At 38.1% G+C, this 22,570-nt stretch overlaps 1 protein-coding gene and 1 pseudogene across 3 annotated transcripts in view; both read right to left on the bottom strand.

Moving 5' to 3' along the window:
* Positions 1-22,570, bottom strand: part of SLAIN2 (SLAIN motif family member 2) — a 78,122-nt gene that overhangs the window by 3,838 nt on the left and 51,714 nt on the right. For all 3 annotated transcript variants that reach the window (XM_004038645.5, XM_031010353.3, XM_063705264.1), the window contains one exon: positions 697-1,015. In XM_004038645.5, coding sequence (XP_004038693.4) covers positions 697-1,015 — 319 coding nt within the window. The remainder of the gene's footprint in view (positions 1-696; positions 1,016-22,570) is intronic.
* LOC101139168 (U6 snRNA-associated Sm-like protein LSm2) lies at positions 6,835-21,989 on the bottom strand (annotated as a pseudogene).

Genomic DNA, 22,570 nt, shown 5'->3' with positions numbered 1-22,570 from the left:
GCTACAGGGGGTGCTGAGGTGACAGGATTGCTTGAGCCTGGGAGGTCAAGGCTGCAGTGAGCCGAGATTGCACCACTGCACTCCAGCCTGGGAGACAAAGCAAGACCCCATCTCAAAACAAAAACAAAAACAAAACAAAAAACAACAACAAAATACCTAGCACACCCACAGATTCTGGGCCTCATACCACCAGATCTACCAAGTTAGACTCTCTGAAGGTAAAACTTACACCCTACATTTATATAAATCTCACAGATAATTCTGAATTATAGAATAAGGGTTTGAAAACCATGCTTATAGATTATACTCAGACTTGGTAGCTAGAAGTTTTATCTTAAATATCACTCAATATTCTAATATACCTTTATCATCTTTATTGAATATAATTCTATTCAAAATGAATGAATATCACAATCAAATTGAGAGGCTCTAATAATTTTTTTTCTAGCAGTCCTCTGAGATGCTTAATCACGTTAGGCAACTGGACAAATTTAATCTGAACCAAACTGGTAAAAGTCCCAACTGAGGATTTCTTAAAAACAATGTAGTAAAGTTTTATTCAAATGGTACTAAAACTCTGGTGGGAATCCACCATGACTTTCTGTTTACTATCAAACATACGGATGAAGCTAATTCATTCCAGTCTATCCACTTTCAGGTACTCAAGAATGCTAAAACAGAACATCTGCCACTTACCTGCGAACAGGCTGTGCAAGTTTGCTGCGAGGCACTGGTATGCCCCCAGCAGAAGGGGCACTGGGTCTGGGCAAGCCACTTCTCATTGCAGTTGTCCCTGCAGGTCTGGTTAGAGTAGCGCTGTTGATATTGCTGGGAGGATTTGCTGAGACTGTGTTCTGAACCATAGGAGGCCCAGGTGAGGAGGTGGTTTGTGTGAGCTGTGTTATTTCTTGGCTACCAGGAGAACCAGAGCCATGGTTACTAAATGCTTTCACTGGTTGCCGAAGAGCCAAAGGAGATGGTGCTGCAGGGGAACGGAATTTGCCTGGAGAAGGTACTGTGGGATGGCAAAGAAAAACCAATTTTTGAGTGGAAATCTGTATATATGAAACCATTGCTTTAAATTACAACTGATGATTGGGCACTAGTACATGTGTATTCAGGAAACTTCACAGCAATGCAAACAATAAAAGCTATTCCTGGGCTACTAAAAGAAAAAAAGTAACTGAGTTCTAAATAACCAAGTACTTAGAGGATTACAACTGTCTTTGACAACAGTATTTTAAATAGGCCAGCTTGGAATCCATAATACCAGAAGAGAAAAGGCACTGCAGGATTCTGTCTCACTGTAGCAACTAATGTGGGCCACATATGAACAAACATTCTAGAGGTGAAAAACAGGTTGACTACCCAACTGTTGTCTAGAATTTGAAATGTACTTCCCCTGAAAAGAAACATTCATGTAAACATGTATCAAGTATCTGGAGGCTCTATGTCCAAATCCCATATTATTGACACTGTAACTGAAAATTTGGAAACTAAAAATCATTTTTAAAAAGTGCTTCCATTGCTGTGCTTCACAAAGCACAACATGATGAAAAAACAAACAAAAAGGCAGCCGGGCATGGTGACATGCACCCATAATCTCAGCTACTCAAAACTGAGGCAGGAGAACTGCCTGAACCAGAGATGCAGAGGCTGCAGTGAGCCGAGATGATGCCACTGCACTCCGGCCTGGGTGACAGAGCAAGACTCTGCTTCAAAAAGAAAAAAGAAGATCAGGCGTGGTGACTCACACCTGTAATCCCAGCACTTTGGGAGTCCGAGGAGGGCAGATCACCTGAGGTCAGGAGTTCAGGACCTGCCTGGCCAACATGGTGAAAAACCCATCTCTACTAAAAATACAAAAATTAGTTGGGGGTGGTGGTGCATGCTTGTAGTCCCAGCTACTTGGGAGGCTGAGGCAGGAGAACTGCTTGAACCCAGGAGGCGGAGGTTGCAATAAGCGGGGATTGCGGTACTGCATTCCAGCCTGGGCGACAGAGCGAGACTCTGTCTCAAAAAAAAAAGGAAAACAGAAAAAAGCTTATGTCCACACAAAGACTTGACTACAACTTTGTAACAGCCAAAGACTGAAAAAAGCTCAAATGTCCATCAACAGGTGAATGGATAAACAATTTGTAGCATATCCACACAACAGAATACCGCTCAGCAGTAAAAAGGAGTAAACTACTGATGTATAGAACAAAGATGAATATCAAAAATTTTGCTGAATGAAATGAGTGCCAGACACAAAACAGTCCGTGTGTACATACACACACACACACTGTAGAATGTTGTGTTATAAAGAAATTTGAGGAAAGTCATATCTAATTTATGGTAACAAGAAGCAGAACAAATGTTTGTTGGAGGTTGGGAGCAACCTTGGGAAATTCCACCAAATGTTTAAGAATGAACACAAATTCAACATAATCTCCGTCACAAAATAGGAAAGAACATGTCCCAATTCATTTTATGAAGCCAGTATTACTGAGATACCAAAACCAGAAAAGGACAGTATCAAAAAAGAAAACTTCGGATCAATATTGTTTACAAATATAGATGTAAAAATCCTTAAAAAAATATTAGAAAATAGAATCCAGCAATATATAAATAGATTTATATGCCATGACTAAGGAGGATTTATTCCAAGATGCAAGGTTGGTTCAATATTTGAAAATCAATCAGTGTAATCCACAGTAACAGGATGAAGAAAAATCACAGAATTGTAACAGCGGACTCAAAAAAAGCATCTGACAAAATTCAACACAGTCATGAAAAAAGTTCGCCGAAAAACAGAAATAGGGAAAATTTCCTCAACCTCATAAAGAACATCTACAAAAACCCTACAGTTAACATTATACTTAATGAAGATTGAATGCATCTCCCCTAAGACCAGGAACAAGACAAGAACATATGCTCTTACCACTAATTCTAGCCAGTGCAATAAACAAGAAAAAAAAAAAGAAAGAAGAGGGAGAAGGAAGGAGAAAGAAGGAGGAAGGAGAAAGAAGGAGGAAGGAGGGAGGAAGAGGAGGAAGAGGAAGAAGAAGAAGAAGAAATAATAAAAGGCACAGAGGTTAGAAACTGTCCCCATGATTGTCTACACAGAAAATCCCAATGAATCTACACACACACACACACACTTCTAGAAATAATAAGTGAATTCAGTAAGGTCACAGAACTGGATAAAAATACAAACACTGACTATGTTTCTATATACCAGCAACGAACATTAGAAATCAAGATTAAAAATACCACACCAATTGCATTGCTCGGAAAGAAAACCACTTACATATAAATCTAATAAATCTCAGCCAATATAAGTTTGCTGTGAAGAGCAAACGAGTAATAAATGTGTAAATTGTTAGTAAAATGTAAAATATTAAACAAATTGTAAGGCATTCTTATCTGTGGCTTTCTTATCTAAAGAACAGGCCTCCTTTAGTCTGCTACACATGAATTTCCTAGATGGATATTCAACAATGCCACTCAGAACAGTCTCCTAGGCTTTCCCTATAAATTAACTCAAATGTAAATATTAAGTTATTACCCAAAATGTATTACCCAAATTGATATTGACAAGTTATAATTTCTCTTTACTCTTTTTGAATACCAAGAATTACACTCGAGTCAGGCATAATGTGAAGGAGATCTATCTGCTCTGAGCAAAAATTAGAACTCTATTTATAAAAATGACATGACTAAGAATCCTAACCTTGGTGTCTAAGTTATCTCCAAATTAGGATGATGGGTAATAGAGAATTCGTATCTTAAAATATTTTTTCTTTTAGTAAGTATTTAATAATTGTGCTAAGTTTGTTTTCTACTTAAGGTTTCTATAATTCAGGCATGCACTTAACCCTAAAATGAAAAAATTGAATAAATTATACATATCTGTTTAACTTGATATTCACTGAAAATAAAACGTTTTATAAAAATATATCCAACATGTACCTAGCAATACAAAAGTTAGATATTCCAAGTTGTCTTCACAGAGCAGTCTTCCTTCAAACTACAACTTCCCTTAGTGCATAATTTATAAAAACTATAAATGCCCAGTAAGTATATAGTAATAAAAATAAACACATTGCCAAACACTGGTCATCATGACCAACAGGAAACATCATTTATTAAAACACATATGAATTCCATTATTAACAAATGAAGGACAAAAATATCTCCTTGTCAACGATCCCTTACTATACTGTCATATCATTTCAATTATTCAATGGTATCTACACTATCAATGATAATCACAATTTACTGACACAAGTATTTAAAAATAAGTTCTGGCTGCTAAAGAACAAAAAGATGAATTAAATATGATTCTCTCACTACAGAATTAAAGAATCCCTGTAAAAAAAGTTATTACTGACCATGTACTCTAACCCTCTCACTTCATGGATAAGGGAAATTACCACAACCACAGAAGTCAACTGAGCAAATAGGAAAGTCAGGATGTCGTGTTGTAACTGAACTGAACCCAGGTCTCCAGATTCCCAGATCAGTATTCTTTACCAGGAACCAAAAGAGAAACATCTCTACTGTCATTATCAACATTTTTTTTTTTTTTTGAGGCAGAGTCTCGCTCTATCACCCAGGATGGAGAACAGTGGCACAATCTTGGTTCACTGCAACCTCTGCCTCACAGGTTCAAGTGACTCTCGTGCCTCAGCCTCCCAAGTAGCTGGGACTACAGATGCAGGTCACCAGGTCTGGATAATTTGTTTTTTTTTTGGTAGAGACGGAGTTTTGCCATGATGGTCTGGCTGGTCTCAACCTCCTGGCCTCTCAAGTGATCTGCCCATCTCAGTCTTCCAAAATGCTGCGATTATAGGTGAGCCACCGTGTCTGGCCAAAGTGTCATTATCAACACTTTAATTTTCAACCAGACTCAGAAAGTTTATTTGTGGGGTTACTATCCTAGGCAGGTTTTATAAGGTATGACTCCAAAGCATATAAAAATGGCAATTGCTGACAAGTAACCATAAAAGAGAAAGACACAGAAACCTTTGATTTCTTCTTCCATTAACGTACATGACTATTATTTTGTAAGCATACAAAAATTGTTAGTTATTAGAAAAATGTATTAAATGTATGATGCAGAAAATGCCCCGAAAATAGGGCTTAATACCTTTTCTTCCATAAATACAAAAAGATATATATGAATGCATAAGCTACCAGCAAACATTTACAGCTTAATCTTCCAATTTACTCTAAATAGAAAATAACTTTGGAACTGATCCTCTTCAAGATAATTGCCCCAACCTCAAAAATGACTTTTAGAAATAAACTTTTTAAAAATAAATATGTTTATTCAACTGAAAACCTTAGCCACCCTTTGGGTGCCAAAGCTGAGAGACAGAGAGAGAGAGAGAGAGGGAGTGTGTGTGTGTGTGTGTGTGTGTGTGTGTTTGTATGTACATATACAAACATACATTACAGGAACTATTAAGATTCATTAGATATCTCCACCCTGGTAGGGGAAGTTTTTAACAAAATAGCCACATTTCCAAAATTAGGGAATTGATTAGGTATCAAAATACATGATATCAAGATTTGAGAGACATGTTAGTTTTAGTACACAGTATATATAAACAGCTGTACATCTATACCTATATAACTTATTGTATTTTAGTTTAATAAATTAACATATAACTAACCTTAGAGTGTCTAGTGAGGAGAGCGGAAAAAATGTCAATGTCAAGATTAAGAAATATAATTATGAGGATTCTTGAAAGATGGTACCGGCATTGGTGTAATTTACGAATTTCCTCAACTCTCTCCATAAAAACATACAGAGCAACTAGGAAGGTCAAACCAAAACCCATTTACAAATAGCTACAATAAAACCAGGTGATGGAGTATCTCCATGAGGCCCAAAATACAAGTGGGTAGGAAGAAGCCACTGACAACTACAAGACCATATGAATTATCAGCATCTGTGCAGAAGGAAGCAGAGGAATATCTCAATGTCCTGAAAATTCCAAAATAACCAACAAGTACTCATACAAAAAAATGCTGAACAGAAGCTGAACTGGGAAGGATCTGCATACTCCAATAGTGAGTGAGTACAAGAGGTCTACTGTAAGGTCTAAGAGGAACATGAGTGGCTATGAATTCTTAAAATTAACCAGCCAAATCCCTCTTCCAGGTAAAACTTCATGCTAAGGAAAAAAAAAACTCAGAAGATAATCCAAACAGAGCAGAACAGGGACATTCCAGATAAAGGAAAATGAAGTCCAGATAAAAGCAGGGCAGAGTTCAAAATGCTGCTAGGACAACTGGATATCCATGTATAAAAGAATGAAGTTGGACCCCTACACTTCACACTATTAAAAAAATTAACTCAAAATGGATCACAGACCTAAATGTAAGAGCTAACCCATAAAGTTCTTAGAAAAAAACATAGGAGTGTTTGTTTGCTTGTTTTTTGCATCGTAAATTTTATTCCTGATGTGGTACAGATTTCTTCCATCCCCAAAATGAATCACATGCTGCCCTGGAAAGACCTAGGAAACTCTCCCACCATCTCTAGGGAAGTAGTGAGAAAGATAGATGCTGAGGACTAGGAAGGCTTTGAAATTTCCCAGCCTACTTATCCTCCCCTTCTCAACAGGGAGAGCTGTTCCCTATTATCCCTCTCATCCAGTCATCCCTTAAACACACACACACATACATACACACTCACTAGTTAAAACAACAACGACGAAAAAACACCAACGAAACACAATTGCTTCAAGTATTCATGGTCAGGGGTCCTAAGCTGGGACTTGGGGTTATGGGTCAGCAATGGAAGAGGGAAGGGAAGAGGAGGAGGAAGAGGAGGAGCCATCACTGTTTCTGCTATAGGGCTTCCTTCCTTGCTGCATTCTGCAGCAACTTTGTCGACCCTGTCTGCTGGCAACTGCACATTTTGAACCACTAAGCCCCGAATGAAGATGTGAGGGTATTTCTCAGGGTCTGTAACGCTGATGTTAGTTAATCTGATGTTGAGATACTGATCCACAGAATGCAGGGGTCCACAGATAAGCAGGTCATTCTTGAGTTCCAGGTTTACATCCTTGCCCACAGGGATTGAAAAAGGAATCGAAGAGCATGGTCCTGGTGCTGGTGCTGCAGGCCAGATGGGGAGGAGGGCAGGATACTGCAAGCGGAGCCGGACTTGGGGAAGGGAAGGGCTGCAGAAAGCTCCAAGTACCGAAGGGGAAAGCGCAGCGGATTCGTGTCTGGCAAGAGCAGGTGGGGTAGAGCAGAAGGAACAGGAGTTATGACTAGGGTTAGGCACTGATTTCTTATGACACCATGAGCATGACCCATAAGATCAAAAATTGATAAATGATACTTCATCAAAATTAAGAACTTTTGTGCTTCAAAGGATACCATAAAGAAAGTGAAGAATAAATCCACTGAGTAGGAGAAAATATTTACAAATCATGGATCTGATATGGGACTTGAATCCAGAATATATAAAGGAATGTGACTACTCAATTAAAAAAAAAAAACTAAAAAAACAGAGACAAAGAATTTGAATAGACATTTCTCCAAAGAAGATATACAAATGGCCAATAAGCACATGAAAAGATGCTCAACATTATTCATGCAAAATAAAAACCACAATGAGATTCCACTTTACAACACTTCACCAGGATCGCTAAAATAAAAGACAACAAGTGTTACTGAGGAGATGGAGAAATTGGAACCCTCATACAGTGCTGGTGACACTGTAAAATGTTGTAGCCACTCTGGAAAACAGTTTAGCAGATCCTTAATATGTTAAACATAAAGCTACCATATGATCCAATAATTACACTAAGTATATAATCAAGAGAACTAAAACATGTCTGTCCATGTAAACACTTGTACATGAATGTTCACAGCATTATTATTATTATTATTTTGAGATGGAGTCTTGTTCTGTCATCCAGGCTGGAGTGCAATGGCACGATCTCAGCTCACTGCAACCTCTGCCTCCCAGGTTCAAGCAGTTCTCCTACCTCAGCCTTCTGGGTAGCTGAGGTTACAGGCGCCCACCACCACACCCAGCTAATTTTTGTACTTTTAGTAGAGACGAGGATTCACCATGTTGACCAGGCTGGTCTCAAACTCCTGACCTCAGGTGATCTGCCCACCTCGGCCTCCCAAAGTGCTGGGATTTACAGGCGTGAGCCACCGGGTCTGACCACAGGATTATTCACAATAGGCAAAAAGTGGAAACAACTCAAGTATCCACCAAGTGATGAATGGATAAACAAAATGTGGTGCATCCACGCAATGGAATATTTGGCAATAAAAAGGAACAAAGTACAGTTATGTGTCACTTAACGATGGGGATATGTTCTGAGAAATGAATCATTAGGCAAGTTTGTCCGTGTAGGAACATCTGAGTGTACTTATGCAAACCTAAGTGATTTAAGCTACTACACACCTAGGCTATATGGAATAGCTGATGGCAGGGTCGGGGGAGGTGGAGATGGTTAATGGATACCAAAAAAAAAAACAGAGAAAGACCTACTATTTGATAGCACAACCAGGTGACTATAGTCAACAATAACTTAATTGTATATTCTAAAATACCTTAAAGAGTGTAATTGGATTGTCTGTAACACAAAGGATGAATGCTTGAGGGGATGGGGACCTGATTCTCTGTGACGTTATTATTTCACATTGCTTGCCTGTATCAAAATATCTCATGTGCTCCATAAATACACACACCTACTATGTACACACAAAAAATTTTTAAAAATAGTCTATGGCTCCTAGGCTACAAACCAATACAGCATGCTACTGTACTGAATACTGTAGGCAATTGTAACACAACGGCATTTGCATATCCAAACATATCTAAACATAGAAAAAGTGCAGTAAAAATGTTATAAAAGACAAAATATGGTACATCTGTATAGGGCACTTTCCATGAATGGAGCTTATAGAACTGAAGTTGAGTGAGTGGTAAGTGAATGTGAAAGTCTGCAGTAGGGTACACCCTACTGCAAACTTTATAAATACTACACACTTAAGCTACACTAAATTTATTTTTCTTCAATAATAAATTAACCTTAGCTTACTGTAACTATTTTAGTTTATAAGCTTTAACTTAAAAACTTGACTGTTTTGTAATAACACATAGCTTGTAACACAAACATGTTGTACAGCTGTCCAAAAATATTTTCTTTCTTTATATCCTTATTCTACAAGTGTTTTTTAATTTTAAATTTTTATTTATTTTACCTGAATTTTTTTTTTTTTTTTTTTTTTTGCTAAAAATGGACAGAAACACACACATAAGCCTAAGCCTATACAGGGTTAGGATCATCAATATCACTATCTTCCACCTCCACATCTTGTCCTACTGGAAGGTCTATGATGTTACTAGGTGATAGAAATTGCCACCATCGTACACGCAATCCATTGTTGACTGAAATGTCGTGGTTTTTTTTTTGTTCGTTTTAGATTTTTTGAGATAGGGTTGTCTTGCTCTGTTGCCCAAGCTGGAAGTGGTGCGATCACACCTCACTGCAGCCTCAACCATTTGAAACTCAAGCAATCCTCCAACCTCAGCCTCCTGAGTGGCTGAGACCACAGATGCGTGCCACCATGCCTGGCTATTTTATTTTTTCTGATGTAGCCTCACTATGTTGCCCAGGCTGATCTCAAACTCATGGGCTCAAATGATCCTCCTACCTCAGCCGCCGAAAGTGCTGGCATTATAGGCATGAGCTACTGTGCCTGGCCCTGAAACTCTGTTATGCAGCAAATGACTATACTGATACATGCTACAGAATGACGAACTTAGAAAACATTATGCTAAGTAAAAGAAGCCAGTCACAAAAGATCATATATTGTATAATTCCATTTATATCCAATGTCCAACATAGGCAAATCTAGAGACAGAGAGGGTAGATGAGTGGGTGCCAGGGGCTGGAAGAAGTGAGGAATGAGGAGTTCTATTAATAAGTATGGTGTTTCTTATGGGGGTGATAAATAGCTTCTAAAATAAGATAGTGGTAATGGTTTCTCCCTCTGTGAATATACTAAAAAACACCAAATAGTACACTTTAAGAAAAGGTAATTTTGAAAGTGGAGAGAGGGAATAAAGGAAAGAAATCTCAGAAAATAAGCAGCCATGTTTCTGAACACTTCCAAATACAAGAGAGAGAGCTATGCTATAGAACCATAAAATTAGTAAGTCTTAAATCAAGCTCTCTAAGTGTTTAGAAAAATCAATTTCATGGAAAAATGAGCAATAGAAAAGGACTGAAGTCAAATCACACATAAAGTTATTACAAGAAAAAAAAGAATTTAAATAAGGAGTAGAGTAACTCTTCTACAAGAAGTGAAATCTTACCAGAAATCATGGTAAGAAATCATACACACAAAGATAAAATTATCTATTATTTCACATTTTAAAAACATTTTAATATTGCTACAAGATACGAAAGAATAGCATAAATCAGAGTGAGAAACACTAGGAAATGAGCTGATGGAACTCAGGAAGGAATTAGCTATAAAATGAATCATTTTAAGAAGACGACTAAGGAGAAACATAAGAGTCAATATACACAATACATAATGTAAGAGAAACAGACAATGAAAACAAACTTTTAGAAGAAAAAATAATTCAAGAGAAGGCAACAAATATTAGAAACAAGAAACGAACCTCGAACATATGTACAACAGGAGTTCCCACAAAAAAGAAAACCAAAGCAAGAGAACAGAATATAAAAAACTATAATTCAATAAAACTTTTCTGAAAAACAAAGTTTGCTACTCTATAATGAAAGAACATACCCCAAATCTGGGAAAATCAGCTCAGAATGATCAATACTAAGACATATTCTAGTAAATTATTATAAAGAAAAAGAAAATATCCATTGTACATCCAGATAAAAAGACCAAATGATTATAACAGAAACAATTCTTTATTCTTGCAGAAGGTGGAGTAATACATTTAAGTTAAAGAAAAAGTGAGCCAAAGATTTCATATCTAGACAATTACTTTCAAGTATGAAAACAAGAGATAAGTTATCATCAACATGCAAAAATTGAAAGAATGAATACTGTTCTCATAATTCCTTAAGGAATCTATTACAGAATAAGCTTCAGACAAGAAAAATGACTGATGAGACAATGACATATAAACTGGCATTAAGCATCAAACATGTATTTAAACGGAGACCCTAAACTAAACGAGGTACGTGAAGGAGAAAATAGTATGTAACAGGTATCTGACAATGTGGATATAGCTTAACTTAAAAAAAAAAGAGAGAGAGCATAACCAAAAGTTGTAAAAATTGTTTTCAGTAAACATATTGTTATGTTACGCTAATGTTATTCCAAGAACACTTTATGTGAAATATGGGACAAAACAAATTATTATGATATTCTAATTCTATGTGTTGCTAAGAAATAAGATTCTCAGGATGAGAGAATGCTAAAGGAGGTTAAATAATTGCCCACAAGCTCTGCATTTAATATTAAAAAAATATACAAACACAAACCTACACATATGTTTCCTAGCTCTAGTAACTAAGAAGACCTGGAAACAATGACCAACCCAGTAGCAATAAGTATAGCTAAACACACAGATTTTGGTCTTGAAATACCATTGCCTACCAAAAGCAAGCAGGACTTTTTGGAGAAATGCCTGATTCCAGGTCTCTGGCAAGAAATGTACAAGACCAGCCAATCTTGTCATACCAGTTAGCAAGACGGTATCAAAGACTACTAGAGTCGTGTCAAAAAGACTTGGAATCCAACTTGTAGAGGCTTCCAGCAAAGTTGGAAAAACATCTAGAATGACCTGAAATGTATTAAAAAATACGTTTAAATCTGTAATTTCATAATGAAAAACATTTTTTAAAACTGGCCACCTTTGGAAGGTGCCACGTTGCCATTTTTTAATTTTGTAAACTAGTAAATAAAGGGAAAGAACAAATATTTGGTCTGAATTTCCTAAAGAAACTACCACTGGGTGACCAAATAAGGAAAAAATTCTCTTTATACAGTATTTTGACAAATAAAAAAGGGAATACTGGAATTAAAATTCCCAATTCTGTAATAACTAATGAATTATGAATCTAGGCATTACACATCAATGACTGCTAACATCATGAAAAGAGGAAACCCCACTTTATGCACCTTTGGATAAAGAAGCACTACTACCTATGCAAAAAAAAAATAGTTTTGCAAAAAATAGCAAAACAATTCAATTAATTGCCTAGATCCAACTATCACTTTATAGAAAATACAAGGGAACTTGCTAAACAAAGCCATGAAAAAGTAATCAGCAAAGTTCAGCCTGTAAGAACCTCTGCAGAACAAATGATCTGGTGGTTTCTTCTAAGAAACAAACAACAAGAGAGAGAGAGAAAAGAAATGGAAGAAAACTATAAAGAGAAACTTAAAAAGACATATCAAAAAGGCAAAACTAGTTTCAAAACTTGGATGATAAAACTATACAAAAAAGGAAGTGACTGCTATGAAAGTTCAGAAGAGTAGATACTTTTTGGGGAGGGGTCAAGAGAGGGTTGTGTTTGGAAGCAGACAGGTGGACGATGTCAGAGGTGCCAAGTTCTAGTCTCCTGATATGGATGGTAAGGGCGTTTGCCGTATAAGAATTAATTAAACTGTGTATTGGTTTTCTGATTTCGTGTTTTATTTAAAAATAGCAAAGTTTAAAAACAGATTTATAAACCAGAAATCATTATAAATTTATTAATCCCTAAATTATTAGATAAATGCAATACAGTCTATGAAAGAACAAGTGAAGTCCTACAACATCAAGATATGGAGAGAAATACTTTAACAAAGTTTATGTATAAGTGGAGGGGAAACTAGAGAGGATTTCAAGAGGTATACTAAGCTGCAGTTATACTATTGGAAAAAATGTTTCACGGCAGCAGCATTTTGACTCATCTATAAACATGTGGGCCAGGGAACAATAAAAATATAATGAGGTTGATTGGACACAGGTGACCTTTAAAGAGTTTTGACCCAGGACTTTCTCAGCAAAGGAAATTGACAGCTGTAATCAAGATTTAACTACAGAGAAAGACAAAGGCCTTAGAAAGCCATAAAAACATTATTAAGTCTAAATGTAAAATAAAACCTATAATGTTATCATTCCAAAACTGGCATGAAATGGTCTAACAGGAATGTGTGTTTGGAGGGAACCTCAAGAACAGCCTCCATGCTCTTTCTTCTCTCATTCTCCAAATTTTACATATCAAAATCATAGGAGGGGAAACAACTCCTATCATTTTAATTGTTTCTAAGAAGTCTGTATGTCAGAAGCTAGTTTTGAACACAACTGTAAGAGGAGAAAGCAAAGAGGGGCTAGAATAGAGAAGCAAACAGGAAAGGATATAACGAGTGTATCTTGTTTCTGATACAGATTCAATAAATACTTGTCAGCTGATAGAAAAGAGAAGACAATTTTTAATTTTGAATCCTAGGTAATCACAAAATTCTTTCATTCTCCATTTTCAGGTAGTCTAATATCAAAAGGCATTTTAAAATCTAATCATTAGAAATGCAAAAGTCGGAGGGTGGGCCAAGATGGTCAATTGGAAGTAGCAGCGGTCTGCAGCTCTCACAGAGAGGAATGAAAAGAGGAAAGAAAGAGTGAGTTCATTCTGCACCTTGAACTGAGGTATCCAGGTTCTCGCACTGGGACTGACTTAGGCGAACAGCTTGACCCCATGGAGAAAGAGGAAAAGAAGCAGGGTGAGGCAATGGCCCACTTGGATGCAGCATGGAGCCAGGAGAGCCCCCATCGCCAGCCAAGAAAGGTGGTGAGTGATTGTGCAACCCTGCCCTGACTTGAGAAACCACGCTTCTCCCACGGATCTTTGCAACCCACAGATCAAGAGATTCCCTCACAAGCCCACGCCACCACAGCCTAGGATCCAAAGCACAAAGCTGTGTGGCGTCTCCGCAGAATGGCCACTCAGGCACTCACGGAGACCCAGTAGTTTTGCATACTCCAGTTCCAGGAATTCATGCAAGGCAGGAGGAGATCCCTCCATGCATTACCCTAGGAAGGGGGCTGAATCCAAGGAACCAGGCAGCAGTGTTCTCTGGGCTCCATTCCCACGGCACCTCACAAGACCCACTGGCTTGGAATTCCAGCCAGCCAGTGGTAGCAGGCTGGAGACTGCCTGACACAGACCAAACTCCTGGGAGGAAGGGTGGCCGCCATCTCTGTGGTTGGAGTCAGCTGTGCTAGCCTGCTGGCTCTGGAAAGTCCAGATGGTCCAGACCAGGAGTTCCCCCACAATGCAGCACAGCTGCTGTGCCAGATCGTGGCCAGACTGCTTCTTTAAGTGGGACCCTGATCCATCCCTCCTCACTGGGCAAGGCCTCCCTGCGAGAATTTCAGCAACTCCAGCCAGGGTTATACGAACAGTACTCTGATGATGGAGCCCCTGGAGGAGGAGCGACCGCTGTCTCTGTGGTTCAGCCAACAGCCTTTCCAGCCTGCTGGCTCTGGAGAGTCAGAGCAGTCTGGACAAAAGGGGATCCCCCCAGAGCACCACACCTGCTCCACAAAAGGGCAGCCAGACGTCTTCTGTAAGTGGGACCCTGATCCCATTCCTCCCGACTGCCCGAGACCTCCCAACAGGGGTCTCCAGATACCTCATAAAGGAGAGTTCGGGCCAGCATCAGGTCAGTGTCCCCCTGGGACGGAGCTCCCAGAGGAAAGGACAGGCTGCCATCTTTGCTGTTCTGCAGCCTTCAATGGTGATACCTCCAGATGCAGGAGGGACTGAGGTGACTAGGGTCTGGAATGGACCGCCAGAAAACCATAGCAGCCCTATGGAAGAAGGGCCTGACTGTTAAAAACAGAAAGCAACAACAACATCAACAAAAAGGACCGCACAAAAGCCCCATTCAAAGGTCAGCAACCTCAAAGATCAAAGGTAGATAAGCCCATAAAGATGAAAAAGAATCAATGCAAAAACACTGAAAACTCAAAAAGCCAGAATTTGTCTTCTCCTCCAAATGACCACATCTCTCCGGCAAGGGCACAGAACTGGGCTGAAGCTGAGACAGCTGAAATGACAGAAGTAGGGTTCTGAACTTTGCTGAGCCCAATGCAAAGAAGCTAAGAATCATGATAAAACAATACCGGAGCTGACAACCAGAATAGCTAGTTTAGAGAGGAACATAACTGACCTGATGGAGCTGAAAAACACAGCTTCATCAGGTGTGAGAACTTCACAATGCAATAACAAGTATCAACAGCAGAACAGACCAAGCGGAGGAAAGAATCTCAGAGTCTGAAGACTATTTTCTGAAATAAGACGGGCAGAAAAGAATACAGAAAAAAGAATAAAAAGGAATGAACAAATATGGGATTATGTAAAAAGGCCAAACCGATGAATGATTGGGTACCTGAAAGAGATGGGGAGAACAGAATCAAGTTGGAATGCATACTTCAGGATATCATCCAGGAAAACTTCCCCAACCTAGCAAGACAAGGTCAATAATCAAATTCAGGAAATCCAGAGAACCCTAGTAAGATACTCTGCAAGAAGACCAACCCAAAGACACATAATCATCAGATTCTCCAAGGTCGAAATGAAGGAAAAAAAAAAAAATTAAGGGCAGCCAGAGACAAAGGCCAGGTCACCTACAAAGGAAAGCCCATCAGACTAACAGAGGACCTCTCAGCATAAACACTACAAAGCCAGAAGAGATTGGGGGTCAACATTCAACATTCTTTAAGAAAAGAATTTCTAACCCAGAATTTCATATCTGGCTAAACCAAGCTGCATAAGTGAAGGAGAAATAAGATCCTTTTCAGAAAAGCAAACGCTGAGGGAATTCATCACCACCAGGTCTGCCTTGCAAGAGCTCCTGAAGGAAGCACTAAATATGGAAAGGAAAAACCGTTACCAGCCACTACAAACACACACTGAAGTACACAGACCAGTGACCCTGTAAAGTAACCACATAAACAAGTCTGCAAAATAACGAGCTAACATCATGACAGGATCAAATTCACACATAACAATATTAACTTTAAATGTAAATGGGCTAAATGCCTCAATTAAAAGACACAGAGTGGCAAGCTGGATAAAGAGTCAAGACCCATGCTATCTTCAAGCGACCCATCTCACATGCAAAGACACATACAGGCTGAAAATAAAGGGATGAAGGAAAATTTGCCAAGCAAATGGAAAACAGAAAAAAGCAGGGGTCGCAATCCTACTTTCTGACAAAACAGACTTTAAACCAACAAAGATCAAAAAAGACAAAGAAGGGCATTACATATGGTAAAGGGTTTTTAATTCAAGAAGAAGAGCTAACTATCCTAAATATATATGTAACCCAATACAGGAGCACCCAGATTCATAAAGCAAGTTGTTAGAGACCTACAAAGAGACTTAGACTCCCACACAATAATAGTGAGAGATTTTAACACCCCTCTGACAATATTAGAACATCGAGACAGAAAATTAACAAAGATATTAGGACCTGAACCCAGCTCTGGATTAAGTGGACCTGATAGATGTCTACAAAACTCTCCACACAAAAACAACAGAATATACGTTCTTCTGATCACCACACAACACTTACTCTAAAATTGATCACGTAATAGTCCTCAGCAAATGCAAAAGAACTGAAATCATAACAGTCTCTCAGACCACAGCACAATCAAATTAAAACTCAAGATTAAGAAATCCACTCAAAACCACACAACTACATGGAAAGTGAACAACCTGTTCCTGAAAGACTCTTGGGTAAATAATGAAATTAAGGCAAAAATCAAGACTTTCTTTGAAACTAATCAGAACAAAGAGACAACATATTAGAATCTCTAGGATGCAGCTAAGGCAATGTTAAGAGGGAAATTTACGGCACTAAATGCTGACATCACAAAGCTAGAAAGATCTCAAATCAACAACCTAACACGACAACTAAAAGAACTAGAGAACCAAGAGCAAACAAACTCCAAAGCTAGCAGAAGAACTGAAGGAGATAGAGACAAGAAAAACCCTTAAAAAAACAAACAAACAAACAAAAAAACGAATTTAGAAGCTTTTTTTTTTGATTAATAAAATATACTACTACCTAGAATAATAAAGAAGAAAAGGGACCAGGCACAGTGGCTCACGCCTGTAATCCCAACATTCTGTGAGGCCACGGCGGGCAATCACTTGAGGACAGGAATTCAAGACAAGTGTGGCCAACATAGTGAAACCCCGTCTCTACTAAAAATACAAACAAATTAGCTAGGCGTGGTGGCACATGCCTGTAATCCCAGCTATTTGGGTGGCTGAGGCATGAGAACTGTTTGAACCCAGGAAGCAGAGGAGCTTGCAGTGAGCCAAGATTGTGCCACTGCACTACAGCCTGGGCGACAGAGCAAGACTCTGTCTCAAAAAAAAAAAAAAAAAAGAAGAAGAATCAAATAGACACAATCAGAAATTATAAGGAGAATATCACCAGTGACCCAAGAGAAATACAAACAACCATCAGATAATACTATAAACACCTCTATGTACATAAACTAGAAAATCTAGAAGAAATAGATAAATTCCTGGACACATACACCCTCCCAAGACTGAACCAGGAAGAAACTGAATCCCTGAATAAACCAATAATGAGTTCTGAAATTGAGGAGGTAATAAATAGCCTGCCAATCAATGAAAAGCCCAATACCAGACAGATTCACAGCTGAATTCTACCAGAGGTACAAAGAATGGCTGGTACAATTTCTACTGAAACTATTCCAAACAATTGAAAAGGAGAGACTCCTCTCTAACTCATTTTACGAGGCCAGCAACATCCTGATACCAAAACCTAGCAAAGATACAACAAAAAAGAAAACATCAGGCCAATATCCCTGATGAATGTTGATGCAAAAATCCTCAATATAATACTGGCAAACTGAACCCTAGCAGCACATCAAAAAGCTTATCCACCAAGATCCAGTTGGCTTTATCCTCAGGATGCAAGGTTGGTTCAACATATGCAAATCAATAAATGTAATTCATCACATAAACAGAACTAAAGACAAAAACCACATGATTATCTCAATAGACACAGAAAAGGTCTTCAATAAAATTCAACATCCCCTCACGTTAAAAACTCTCAACATACTATGTACTGAAGGAAATACCTCAAAATAAAAAGAGACACATACGACAAACCCACAGCCAATATCATACTGAATGCGCAAAAGCTTGAAACATTCCCTTTGAAAAGCGGCACAAGACCACGATGCTCTCTCCCACCACTCCTATTCAACATAGTTTTGGAAGATCTGGTCAGGGCAATCAGGCAAGAGAAAAAAATAAAGTGTATTCAAACAGAAGAGAGGAAGTCAAATTATCTTTGTTTGCAGATGACATTATTCTATATCCAGAAAACCCCATCATTTCAGCTCAATAGCTTCTTAAGCTGATAAGCAACTTCAGCCAAGTCCCAAGATACAAAATCAATGTGCAAAAATCACTAGCATTCCTAATACACCAAAAACAGGCAAGCGGAGAGCCAAATCATGAATGGTCTCCCATTCACAATGCTACAAAAAGAATAAAATACCTAGGAATACAGCTAACAAGGGAAATGAAAGACCTCTTCAAGGAAAACCACAAACCACTGCTTAAGGAAATCAGAGAGGAAACAAAGAAATGGAAAAACATTCCATGCTCATGGACAGGAAGAATCAATATCGTAATATCATGAAAATGGCTATACTGCCTAAAGTAATTTATGGATTCAATGCTATTCCCATTAAACTACCACTGACATTCTTTACAGAATTAGAAAAAAACTATTTTAAAATTCATATGGAACCAAAAAAGAGCCCCAATAGCCAAGACAATCCTAAGCAAAAAGAACAACGCTGGAAGCATCATGCTACCTGACTTCAAACTATACTACAAGGCTACAGTTACCAAAACGGCATAGTACTGGTACAAGAACAGACAAATGGACCAATGGAACAGAAGGGAGAACTCAGAAATAAGACTGCACATCTACAGCCATCTGATCTTTGACAAACCTGACAAAAACAAGCAATGGGGAAAGGATTCCCTATTTAATAAATGGTGTTAGGAGAACAGGCTAGCCATATGCAGAAAATTGAAACTAGACCCCTTCCTTACACCTTATAAAAAATTTACTCAAGATGGATTAAAGACTTTAATGTAAAACCCCAAACTATAAGAACCCTAGAAGAAAACCTAGGCAATACCATTCAGGACACAGGCATGGGCAAAGGTTGCATGATGAAAATGCCAAAAGCAATCGCAACAAACGCAAAAACTGACAAATGGGATCTAATTAAACTAAAAAGCTTCTCCACAGCAAAAGAAACTATCATCAGAGTGAACAGGCAACCTACAGAATGGGAGAAAATTTTTGCAATCTATCCATCTGACAAAGGTCTACTATCCAGAGTCTACAAGGAACTGAAACAAATTTACAAGAAAAAAACAAACAACCCTATTAAAAAGTAGGCAAAGAACATAAACAGACACTTCTCAAAATAAGACATTCATGGGGCCAACAAACATGAAAAAAAGCGCATCATCACTGATCATTAGGGAAATGCAAATCAAAACCACAATGAGATACCATCTCACACCAGTCAGAACGGCAAGAAACAACAGATGCTGGCTGGCGAGGCTGTGGAGAAAAAGGAACACTTACACTGCTGGTGGGAGTGTAAATTAGTTCAACCACTGTGGAAGACAGCATGGTGATTCCTCAAAGATCTAAAAGCAGAAATACCTTTTGACCCAGCAATCCCATTACTGGGTATATGTTCAAAGGAATATAAATCATTCTATTATAAAGATGTATGCACGCATGTGTATGTTCATTGCAGCACTATTCACAACAGCAAAGACATGCAATCAACCCAAATACCCATCAATGGCAGACTGGATAAAGAAAATGTGGTACATATACACCATGGAATACTACGCAGCCATAAGAAAGAAAGAATTCATGTCCTTTGCAGGGACATAGATGGAGTTAGAAGCCATTATTCTCAATAAACTAATGCAGGAACAGAAAACCAAACACCCCATGTTCTCACAAGTTAGAGCTGAACAGTAAGAGCACATGGACACACTGTGGGGAACAACACACACTGGCGGCTGTCAGGGGCGGCGGGGGAAGGGACAGCATCAGGAAGAATAGCTAACGAATGCTGGGCTTAATACCTAGGTGATAGGTTGATCTGTGCAGCAAACCACCAGGGCACACATTTACCTATGTAACAAACCTGCACATCCTGCACATGTACCCCAAAACTTAAAATAAAAATTGAAGCAAAAACAAAAATCTTATCATTAAGGTCTTCTATAAATACTGTTTATTTCAACGTATCTCAAAATATAGTGAAAAGAGTATTAAACAATTACCATCATTAATTCCTTCTTAGTTGCCTCTTTCCTTCTGTATTTCCTTCTTAGTTGCCTCTTTCCTTCTAAATACAGAAGAGGCAAGAACTTTCATATGTTTGTTGGCCGCATGAATGTCTTCTTTTGAGAAGTGTCTGTTCATGTCCTTTGTCCATTTTTTAATGGGGTGTTTAGAAGGAAAGAGGCAACTAAGAAGGAATTAATATCCTGTTATCTCTGCATTCACTTTGTCTAATTAGTCTTCATTTTTTCCCGCTGGCTTGGTGAGGTCTCTGCCCTATTTACCTCCACTTCACTCAGTGCCCAACAACAGGGAATGAATAAAATCTTTCTCAAAGCAGTTTAAACAGCCACTTCCATGAAGTCTTAAAAACATAGACTGGATTGTTTTCTTCAGAGTGGGATAGGCTGAAGAAACACAAAAAACTTGTAAAAAGAAAATGCAAAGAAGAACGTGTCCATCCTTTTTTGACTTTAGTAGCATGACTATATTCATTCAACAAATATTTATGGAGTGACTGTGCCAAGCAACACAGTTCTTACTTTCCATTTTCAAACACCTGCTACTACCAAATGCAATTAAAATCAAAGTGACTATATTTCCAATTGTTAAGTAATCTTTTTCCTCCTCCCATGATCCTGTCACCCCTACGATATATTAGCTTTCTAGACAATTGTACAGGTTCATCCCCAGCATGGATGAATTGATTTGTGTGCCAATTTATCACCTGTTGGTCCATGTTTCTTTACTGGACACGTTCAATATGCCAAATATACCTGTGAACAGGTGGCCTTTGTCTCCTGTGTGCCTCACAACCCCACAAGAGAAGAGGCTCCTGCCAGTCAATGCAGACCCCTCCCTTTAATGTCTCGATATGAGGGGAAATCAGAAAATCCATTTTGGCCTTGGATCCAAAAGATATTCTCCATTTCAGCTTCATCAATTATTAAGCTAATATTTTAAATCTTACCTTATATCTGTGTCCATTTCCCAACTGGTTAAAAATTTATAGAGAAGAGGTAGGTAATGATAATGCCCACGTCACAATACTAATCAGAAAATATAAAAGTCTGGATCAAGTTAAATAAGTAAGGGATTAAACAAAACAGAATAGCACACCCCCTGCCCCTCCTCCCCCTTCTTTACTTTTACTAAGTCAACAAGACAGCTAGAGATGCCAAGAATTGCAGTTCATAACAGTTCCAAGTTTGGGCTTTCCTGTTATCTTATCAGAGAGGATAGGCAGTTTGGTAGCTTGGAGTGATAAAAATAATGTAACCCCTATTGGCAAATTTTAAAAATACAGCTAGAAGTTATGGTTTTCTTAACCTGATCAACGCAGCAACATGAAATCTTTAGGTAAAAATTTTAAGTTATGTAAACCTACTTAATTCCAAAAAAACATTATGAAACAGCTTACAGAGGCAAACAACAAAATTTATATAAACTTAAAATCTTCTACTCTTTTATTACGGTATAGTGATCTCCTGCCCTAGTTTAGATACCACAGTGTTTTCAGGTTCATGTTTTTATATGCCTCCCACCCCTAGCCATGGAAGTACTAAAAAATCTTGAAAAGTCTCAAAAAAAAAAAAAAAAAAAAAGCCTAAGGTTCCCAAGTAAGTCCACAAAAACCCCTTTCTATAATAACCCCTATTAAGTCACCTCCTTTCCCATCACACATAATCTATCCAGTCTATTACTAACATACCTGACCATGGCACCAAAAAACATTCATATTGGAGGGCCATGGTCAACTTCTGATATTCAAAATACAAACATTCATACATTCTGCTTTTTTATTTGCCTATTTGACTTACCTTCAAATCCTATTATCTAAAACAATTTCCTTAAATTATACTCAATCCAAGAAATCACTGCAAAAACATTTGCAGTAATAAATTTGCCAAAACTTCTATTATAGCACTTTTGTAAACGTAACCAAATCTTTTTTTTTTTCAAAAAAAATCTAATTTCTTCTTCCTGCATAATTTTCTTTAGTTCTTTATCTCTGTTACATATTTTGGTTATTTAGCGAGATCTAAAGCTATCAGAAAACCTACATGTTCTGGATAGGAAAAATACTTTTCCTCATTGTTTCATACCATTTCCTTTGAGGCCTCTGTTTGTTTTTATTACTGTTGGTCTATCCAATCCCACTGTTTTCTCTTAATTCTAC

Source organism: Gorilla gorilla, chromosome 3 (assembly GCF_029281585.2).
Source record: "Gorilla gorilla gorilla isolate KB3781 chromosome 3, NHGRI_mGorGor1-v2.1_pri, whole genome shotgun sequence".
In the NCBI taxonomy this organism is placed as follows: domain Eukaryota; kingdom Metazoa; phylum Chordata; class Mammalia; order Primates; family Hominidae; genus Gorilla; species Gorilla gorilla.
Note: the sequence above shows the minus strand (reverse complement) of the source record. Positions and strands in the feature narration are given on the sequence as shown.